The sequence below is a fragment of the Genypterus blacodes genome, unplaced genomic scaffold, assembly GCF_046128005.1.
Source record: "Genypterus blacodes isolate CSIRO-AG114 ecotype Tasmania unplaced genomic scaffold, CSIRO-AGI_Gbla_v1 ptg000136l_1, whole genome shotgun sequence".
NCBI classification, from domain to species: Eukaryota; Metazoa; Chordata; class Actinopteri; order Ophidiiformes; family Ophidiidae; genus Genypterus; species Genypterus blacodes.
Window position 1 is genome coordinate 65,001 of NW_027466938.1, and position 9,880 is coordinate 74,880.

Below are 9,880 nucleotides of genomic sequence, written 5' to 3' on the forward strand. Positions count from 1 at the left end.
TTCTTATCTGAATCTAGCCTGTAAAGTGTAAACAGCAACCGAGACCTTTAAAATGGCATCCAAACATGTGCTTGTTGAACAATACAAGAAGCAAGTGTGGAGGGTTTTCGGAATCAGATGTCAGAAGATCAAGATAAGGAAAGGAGCTCATGGACGTGCTTGAAATTGTTTTCTCTGCCCAGTGAACTGACATCATCACATTATGCCTGTATACTTTGGTTAGAGGACAGTAGAGGACCTGGATTGCAAAACTGATACGACTATCACTTCAATATTAACCCCCTCTACTACATGAAAACTTGAGATTTGCACTGTGACTCCGACAGAAAAGCCATTTTTGCAATAACAGTTACTAAAATACAATGCAGGCACTCATCAGGTTGATACCCACAGGCGTTGTCCTCATTTGCAGAGTTACAGCAGGTTCTCTGCATTTAAAGCTTCCCAGGAGGATACAAGGGCAAAGGCAAAACTCTGCAGAACTATTTGGATCTGTGCCAGTTCTGGAGTGGCCGATCAAGTGAGTTTTTCTATTAGTTTAGCAATGAACTTAACTTGAGAGTTTAGAGGCATTGTAGCTCTTCTTCGCCAGCTTGGTTAAAGATTCTATTCTCCATATAAAATGCTGCTGGAGTTTTCCCATCTATCATGACACACCAGTTAAATCACCAAAGAGTGATTGATTGGGAAACAAGACAAAACAGACAACTTCGTGTCTTGTGTAAGCACGAAATTCCCCTTAAATTCCACCCGTGGGGCGTTCACGTCCCTACTGTTGAAATAATCCTACAGTCCTTGAATGGGACGTGACTGCCGCGTGCAGCGTTAAACCGGCGTGTGTACGGCGTCAACCCACGTAACTTGTTGGCAAGCCCCGCCCCTCACCGTGCGCCTGCTCAGCCTCAGCGCTCGGAGGCTTTGCAGGGCGGGCAGGCGGGGCTTACCAACAAATACTGTGGGATTGTGAACAACACGGCAAGCTCCACCCGGCCGGTACTGCGTGACGTATGTATGTAGGCGTCACACCTGCCGCTGCCCAGTGTGTGTTCAGAAGTTTACTGAGACGCTACACGGCGGAAACTTTGAGCTCTGACAACGTTTAGAATGAGTTTATTTATTAATATTTGTTAAAGTATGACCAACGCACGGTGTGTGGTAAGTGTGCCTTTTGGTTCATTAGGTCATTCAGACTTCAGCCATTTAACACGGTTAATGGGTCAATACGCTGTGCGAGCCTGTGTATGTGGGATATGTACAACTTTAAAGCTCTTTATAAGCTATTTTACAAGCAATGCTTTTATTTAAGTACTGTTTTCAGTCATAACGCTCCACGCATCGTTATCTCTGCTTACTAGTTGACTTGCTGTCGTCTTTAGTGGCGTTCAATGTTTTCTGTTCATAGCAAAGTGACAGATCAACAACAACCACAGCGTCAAGGTGTCACGTGATGTTAAGTCTCTCTGAATATCAGTGATAGTTTCTTTGATGAAGTTTCGTTAATTTGGGTTTTTTTTCGAGCCCTTTGCGTTCATTTCACTTCTGCTTTAAGTCGCACGAAGCTGTCAGAACTGCGTCATTCTGTCTCAGCTGAAGGTGCGAAATTCCACATGGGCTCAAAAGTAACAAGGCAGTGAGATTAGAGTCACTGCTGTTTGCTGATGGACCAAACGTGTGTGTGTGTGTGTGTGTGTGTGTGTGCGTGCGTGCGCCAGGTACATAATGATGAGTAATAAGTGGGCGTGGCCAGCAGTCTGTATCTCTGCCTTATTTGGTTAAATCTCACCTCAACCTGGCTGTGCCATCTTGTGACATACTGGGAGTGTTCAGTATTACTCAGGGGGCGACACAGAAGTTATTATCAAATCTTTCCACCAGCCCATTGTAGATCTCTGTGTAGTGGCGGCTGGAATTAATTGGAGGAATTCCCCCCCCCCTCTGCCCGTGTTTCCCACAGTGGTCTGTCACCGATCATCTCAGAAGGTGTTGCGCCATTTCATCCCAGTCCAAAGCTGGAATCGGGAAGCTGTTTGAAGAAGAATATGACTCATTACTCATACATGCTCATTGACGTAGTTGAATTAATCCCTCGTAAAAAACAAGTTGAGACCTTTGCAGTTTGACCTTTATTAACAAAAAGTGTCTGTCACACTGACTCAGGCAAACATGGGCGGGGAGAAATGCAATAATAATGAAAAAATGCTACAGATTGTTGTTTTAGAGAAAAAGTAACATTTGACTTCTTTAGCTTCAGCTTCATCTCAGCACAACACATTTGCTTTCATAACATCAAGAGGTGATGTCAGTAGTATAGATCTACATGAATAGAATTGTTTTGGGAATGCTAAAAAGGTGAAACGGCTTTTTCTGTTTTGCACATTGTGGTTGTAGGAGTGTTTGTTTCAGACTCAGCCTGAGGGAAGGAACGCTTTATTAGTCAGATTGTCTGAGCACCGAACTGCTGCCTCCATGAATGCCACCATCTGATTGTACGATTGAAAGAGGAACAGTCAAAGTCTAGATGAGAGTTCCTAATATGCTGTCACGTCTTACCCTAAAGTTTTTGACCGGACTGATCTGGCTCCTCCAACCCACGGCGGCGTTGCCACTGCCCGATCTCGACCTGGGAGGAGGGGTGGGAACGGGGACGCATCGGGACGGCTCCTGCAGAAATGACCTGGAGTACATGAGCGGCAACATCTGCTGCAGGAACTGCCCAGCTGGTAAGACACACACACACACACACACACACACACACACACACACACACACACACACACACACACACACACACACACACACACACACAGAGCCACGCTGGATTCAGACCGCTGGCTCACATCAGAGATTCATCCTGCGCACCTCAAGCAGACTACGCTTGATGATAATTATGTTTGTTGTTGTTGTTGTGTGTGTGTGTGTGTGTGTGTGTGTGTGTGTGTGTGTGTGTGTGTGTGTGTGTGTGTGTGTGTGTGTGTGTGTGTGTGTGTGTGTGTGTGTGTGTGTGTGTGTGTGTGTGTGTGTGACAGGTACGTATCTGCAGTCACCGTGCACGAGAGCCGGGGAAACGGGAACGTGTGTGGAATGTGACGACGGGACGTTCACCGCCCACGACAACAGCCTGAAAATGTGCTTGAAGTGCACCAGGTGTCGCCAAGGTGATTCAGTCTGATGGTTCTTGGCTCTATTGATCACAATGACTATGGGAGAAAAATCAGTATCCCTCCTTTTTCAGAGTTAACCTGTTGTTTCTCCTGTCGGCCTCTCAGATCAGCAGTATGCAAGGAGGTGTAGTCACAAGGAAGACGCCGAATGCGAGTGCATGTCGGAGCGATTCTGTGCCCACGAGGAAGCGTGTGAAGTGTGTAAGCGGTGTACAAGGTTAGAAGACGTCCTTCATCATCCTTATGTAATATTTCTCAAAATAGGAGGCGATTTCTCAGACGCTCTCCCTCATTTTCGCCTTTCTCTCCGTAATTAGATGCGCAAACGATGAAGTCAAAGTAAGGAACTGCACTTCTACCTCCAACTCAGAGTGCAAGAAGGTCCTCTCCTACACCGACTCTGCCTCAGGTACACTTCAGAGAGGAAGAGGAAGAGGACCACCATCATGGGGCTAAACTGCTCCAAATCATAACCGTAGGAACACCGGAACGCATCGCTAACTCTGATTCCTTCTTCTTCCCTTCAGATAATGTTGCAGCGGTCGTGGTTCCTCTGGTTGCAGCAGCAGTTCTCATTGCGTTCACAGTAATTTGTGTCGTGTGCAGAAGACGACGGAGAGCAACAGGTCAGTGTGATTGGAAACATGATGCAAGTGTAATGTTAAAGCCTGGAGAAGCTTAGGAATCGGCCAATCACAGACCGGCTGCCTGTGTAAACAACTTCCTCATATCCATATTATTCCCTGTATGGCTGTAGGTGCAGACATTTCCTGCCTTGTGTGTGAAAGCTTGTTTTGCCGATGTTTAAGAACCCTGAGAAGCGTTTGTTTGTAGCCGTCGATCCTTCCGGGTCCTGAATCAATACGCGAACGGTTTGTTTGTTGTTTGAATGATCGATAAAGCCGCCTTTTTAAACGTGTCCCAATGTAAACAGCCCCAGTAAATCTGTGAGGCTGGGTCTTGGGTCTTGATGCGTCGTCTCTTTTGGCTCCGTCCCAGTCAGGTTGTGTCTTTGGACGCGTGCCAACACTTGGCCGGCACCGTGCCAATTTGTTCAACACGACGCTTGTTTCCCCCGCTCTGTTTTGGCACAGAAAACATCTGCTACTGTCCCAAACCAATGACTTCATCTTCTGCTTCTGTTTCTCTGTGGGAAATGATGACAGGATGAAATGTGACTTCAGAACGAGAGCCAGGATCTTAGGGTCTTAGGATGGGGGGTCAGGATCTTAGGGTCTTAGGATCGGGGGTCAGGATCTTAGGGTCTTAGGATGGGGGGTCAGGATCTTAGGGTCTTAGGATCGGGGGTCAGGATCTTAGGGTCTTAGGATGGGGGGTCAGGATCTTAGGGTCTTAGGATCGGGTGTCAGGATCTTAGGGTCTTAGGATCGGGGGTCAGGATCTTAGGGTCTTAGGATCGGGGGTCAGGATCTTAGGGTCTTAGGATGGGGGGTCAGGATCTTAGGGTCTTAGGATCGGGTGTCAGGATCTTAGGGTCTTAGGATCGGGGGGTCAGGATCTTAGGGTCTTAGGATCGGGGGTCAGGATCTTAGGGTCTTATGATCGGGGGTCAGGATCTTAGGGTCTTAGGATCGGGGGTCAGGATCTTAGGGTCTTAGGATCGGGGGTCAGGATCTTAGGGTCTCAGGATCGGGGGTCAGGATCTTAGGGTCTTAGGATGGGGGGTCAGGATCTTAGGGTCTTAGGATTGGGGTCAGGATCTTAGGGTCTTAGGATCGGGGGTCAGGATCTTAGGGTCTTAGGATCAGGGGTCAGGATCTTAGGGTCTTAGGATCGGGGGTCAGGATCTTAGGGTCTTAGGATGGGGGGTCTTACCTGTCCTCACCTACACCTGATTTACTTTCTTCACAGACTCCCAGAGAAATACATCAGATGGGCTGAAGGATGGACAGGTGAGTCCGTTTGACTTTGGTTCGTCAGGCTTGTAACATCAACAACAGCCCATAGGTAACATAGACATGAGGAAGATAAACTCCTCCCTCGTCTTCTCCAGGACTATAGAGACGACTGTCCGTCTGAGGACAGGAGGAACGGAGACACCCGCAGGCCTAGCTACTTCAAACTGATGCGGGACAGCTTGGTGAGGGCCAAGTCCACGTCTGGTGTGGAGGAGAAGCGAGAGCTGTGTGAGAGCCTCGCCAGCTCTGCCAGTAACTCTCAGCACAGCCTAACCGCCCCCCCGCCCCCCCTGCTGCCCCCCGCACCCCCGCCCCGATCCAGCCTCGCCGCCCCCCAGCAGCCCGTCCGGAGGGTGAGAGCAGCTGCTCGTCTTCACTCACGCTTCCTCTCTCGCTTCTCTGCTTCCCTGCTACTTACAGAGCAGACTCCTCCTCTGCTCTGACTCCTCCTCCTCCTTTCCTCACCTCGTGTTCTTCATCACAACAATACATTCTAATGGCACTGAGCCGCATAAGATGATATGATGTCATGTTGTTGTTTACATATTTACTCTGGGATTGGTCTGAGATGACTGTGGCTTCAATCCCTCTTTACCATCACTTCACCCACTGCTCTGCTTACAAACAAACAAACAAACAAACAAACAAACAAGCTGTTACACTTCACAGTCCTGTATGATGTCATAGATGTCTTTACATATGAATGCTTTGTTTTCTTTTAGGAGATGGAGCAGTTTCCAAAGCTCGTCGCTGTGGATGGTATGTTCCTTTATTTTCCTATACCCCTGTTCTTACACACACACACACACACACACACACACACACACACACACACACACACACACACACACACACACACACACACACACACACACACGTTAGACTGTAACACTGTCAAGCTTTCTGGAAGAAGAAGAGGAACGTTTTTGTAACCAAGGTTACACAAAACATGCAGGTCAAAGAAACGGCGAACAAATCAAAGATTGATGAGTGACGTGTTAGATGTTGCAGGCCGACATCATCATCATCATCATCATCACCATCATCAGAACATGAAATGAGAGATTATCTTCGAGAATAAAGGAGTAAACCTTCAGGTTCAGTCTGTTGAGGTCGAGGGTGAGTCGTCTCCAGGAAGACGTCTTTGATGACTGACAGCTCTCTCTTTCTTTCACGCAGACGTCGGCATGGAAACCGACCTGAACATGATAGGAGGCATGTAGTGTAGAAGTCACTGTCAATCATTTTTTACTTCCAAATTTAAGAAAAATATGAAAACATGACCGCAGCTCTGGAGATGTTATGAAACTTTTCTTCAACTATCAACCAACATGACATCATGGATCCTTTAACAGCTACAGTACCTTCCCTGCTAGGGTTAATGATGTCCAATCAGGCTCAGTTTACTCTCTGGAGCATTTTTTCCCCTCAGAATCAGTTGTTGTTAGTTTTGACAGAACCTCCTCCTCTGGTCCAGCTGTCCTGAGTGTGTGTGTGTGTGTGTGTGTGTGTGTGTACTGCAGCTCTTCATCCATCGGCCAGTGGCACTAGTTTGGGTTTTAGTTTGGAGAAATTACTTTGACGCTTTCCTAACGTTTTAATGTAGTTTTGCTTCTGAGGGCACTTCACTAGATCTCTCTGTTTCTTTCCTAAGTCTTGAACGTCTCCATGCTTTGTTTCCAGGCGAAAAGTCCCTGAAGAATTGTTTTGAGTATTTCGAAGAGCTGGACATCGATTACCACAGGAGGTTCTTCCGGTGCCTCACAGTGAACGACAATGAGATCAAGAGCAAAGAGCGCCTTAACCACGGCGACACGATCCACGAACTGCTCCACATCTGGATGGAGAAGGTGGGGAAGGAAGCCCACCTAGACCACCTGCTGAGAGCTCTGCTGGAGCTGGGCCAGAGGCTCACGGCTGAGAACATCCGAGACCGCGCCGTCAACGACGGTCACTACGTGTATGAGGAAGAGTGAGAGGTGTGTTGGAGAGGAAGGAGGCAAGCAGAGGGGTGGAGTCACATGAGTCATATTAATCTACTCAGGTTGTTACAGGAACAGGAACATCCTGCCAATCAGGCACAGGAACCTGATTGGCAGGATGTTCCTCACTGCTTCAGGTCTTTTCCATTCAGGTCTTCATGTCTCCATACGCTCATGTCTGCGTGAGCCACTGCTGCTTTTGTGAGGAGACCCAAGTTGTTGCACTGCTCTGATGAAGAGTAGCAGAACCTCACTCCTGTGTGAGACCACAAATGATCATCTATGTTTTTGTAAAGTCATTAGAAATAGTTCACTGCCTCTTGTCCCTCCTTTGTAGACGTTAGGTTGGTAGTTACAAGAATAACAGAGGAAGAGGAGGAGATGATGATGAAGATGTGATCCTTTGGCCTTATTCCCGTCTCAGGTTAACTCTACACACATTTATTGTATTTATTGTGGCTCAGATGCTTCTATTTCACCTTAGGAATGTGTGGAAGTCAGATTGAACAAGTGAACACTTTAGATACTGAAGATCAATCGACTTAGATCAACTTTGAGTGAAAGTGGCCGACGTGTTAGAATAACAGCCTGATCCCCCTGAATGTATTTGATCAGACTTACTGTTATCAATCTATTGTTCAATGTGTGTGTTTGTAGTTACACAGCTGACACACTCCTACCTACAGTGCCAGTGTGTATGTGTTTATTTAGAGGAAGGATCAAGCACACTTCCTCTTACCTGTAGTTTCACGTACGCAGACTGGGTGCTTCTCAGTGCCTCTCATAGTGTTCCATGTGTTTACCTGCTGAGGGAAACCAGAGCTTTGCTGCCTTTTCTGCTGTTGTGCAATGATCTGTGTGAAGTATGTGTACATATCTGTGTGTTTCTTCTTGTTTGTTGCCATCATTGTGTTTCATTTGTACTATTTAAATCTGTTGTCAAAGTTTTGTTTTGTAAAGTTATGATTTGTTGGGCAGAATGTTGCTTTAGGATCAATAAAGTGCGGCAATGTCCCTTATAGGAACCGTGTGTGTGTGTGTGTGTGTGTGTGTGTGTGTGTGTGTGTGTGTGTGTGTGTGTGTGTGTGTGTGTGTGTGTGTGTGTGTGTGTGTGTGTGTGTGTGTGTGTGTGTGTGTGTGTGTGTGTGTGTGTGTGTGTGTGTGTGTGTGTGTGTGTGTGTGTGTGTGTGTGTGCTCTCCTCCTGTGCATGCTGCTCGTTCTTCTTCTCTCTCATGTATTGTGAAGATGACAATGCAAACGTGCCCAAAGTGTATTTGCCTCCTGCCGACCGTTGACTTAAAGATTTATGTCCTCTAGGTTTTAAACTGCTGCTGCTGGAGAAAAGCTTCCCTGCAGTTTCTTGGCTGCCCAGCATTTCCTCCTTTCTTTGCTGTGAAGCTGAAGGCTCTCGGCTCCGGCTTTGACCCGTTATCACAGCGCAGCACGGTAGAGATAACCAGGCATCACGAGGGCATTCATGTCAAACTCCATTCAAATGGAATCAATCCTGGCTTCATCCTTTCTGTAAACCAGCTGGTTGTTGATGGATTAGCCCAGTCAGCTAACATGTATGAAGACATTCATCTATGATCCTCGTCTACGCCGTCTAAGCTCATATTCAGATCTACTCTATATGTAAGGGTGAGTTTCCACTTCACTTGATCAGCACCTGCAGATGGAGCGTCGGAGGGAAGCAGAGGACCTGGAGGAACTGAGGGACTTCACACAGGAAGAGCCCAGGATTCAGACCCACGACCCTCTGGCTGTGAGTAGATGAACACTTGGGTTGAGAATAATACAGGTTAATACAACTGGTAACAAGGAGCCAGGTCAGATAGAATGATACAGGTGATTGTTAGAGTTTAATGTGTTTTCTTAGCTCAATCAGCATTTTTCACACTCAACAAGTGTGTTTTCATCATATTTCCATTGTTAATGTCAATAACGGCCTCCGATATAAGGTGTTGCAGTGTGAAGGTAAAGGCCGGAGCGTTTAATAGAGCTGTCACAGAAACATCCGGCAAAGTGGAACATCTGCTCTAACCCAATCAGCTTCTCCAGTCTCATGCATCAAACTAACTCACAGAGAACTGAGAACATCTTTACACATCCACTCATGTCCACTATTTGACTTGAATATACAGCGTGTGTGTGTGTGTGTGTGTGTGTTAAACATGCCAGTCTGCCTCTGGTTGATCAGCAGCCGTGTACTTTGTTCCAAGCATAGCCAAGTATCTCGCCGACCCAACTAAGTGGCACAACATTAGAGTGGTAAACAGAGCGATGCTGTACAGGAAAACAAAGGGAAGCAGATTTGCAGGACCTCAGCAATCCACACAGCAGCAGTGGAGGTGAAGCTGAAGAAGTGTGTGTATGAAACATTTTCCAAATAAGTGGAAAATGGATCTGTGAGCCTGCAATCTAATGCTGATGCACTGATTTTGGAATCTGCTGACTCATTCCATAGCAGTCAATTTAGAAAAAGTCTGTTGGATAAATGCATGTCTCAGCAAAAATCACTTCAGGAAACAGACACAGGCACACACACACACACACACACACACACAATCACACAATCACTCAAACCCATATACGTATACACACACAGAAGTACACACACTAACTTAAACCCATACACACACACACACACACACACACTAACTTAAACCCATATATACACACAGAAACACACACACACACACTAACACACACACACACACACACACCTAATCCCCAGAGCCTCTATTATCCTCTGGTTTCTCTAGCAGCACAAACTTTCCCCGTCTTTATTTCTTTTCCACCATCCCGCCTCTCAAC

The 9,880-nt window shown here is 46.7% G+C and overlaps 1 protein-coding gene across 3 annotated transcripts; it reads left to right on the top strand.

The window, feature by feature from the left end:
* Positions 1 to 1,003: 1,003 nt before the first annotated feature.
* Positions 1,004 to 8,081, top strand: LOC143011574 (uncharacterized). 3 transcript variants are annotated; one of them, XR_012964930.1, is made up of 11 exons: positions 1,004 to 1,155; positions 2,558 to 2,720; positions 3,027 to 3,155; positions 3,267 to 3,378; positions 3,479 to 3,570; positions 3,689 to 3,787; positions 5,034 to 5,074; positions 5,176 to 5,433; positions 5,803 to 5,839; positions 6,764 to 7,124; positions 7,180 to 8,081. XR_012964930.1 is itself a non-coding variant. In XM_076164481.1 (10 exons), the coding sequence occupies exons 1-10, from the start codon at positions 1,135 to 1,137 to the stop codon at positions 7,054 to 7,056; spliced, it is 1,245 nt and encodes a 414-aa protein (XP_076020596.1). In that variant the 5' UTR covers positions 1,004 to 1,134; the 3' UTR covers positions 7,057 to 8,081. The 3 variants fall into 3 exon arrangements, 2 of the variants coding, with proteins under 2 accessions (XP_076020596.1, XP_076020598.1); XM_076164481.1 differs by having other exon boundaries at positions 6,764 to 8,081; XM_076164483.1 differs by having other exon boundaries at positions 5,176 to 5,262; positions 6,764 to 8,081.
* Positions 8,082 to 9,880: the final 1,799 nt, after the last annotated feature.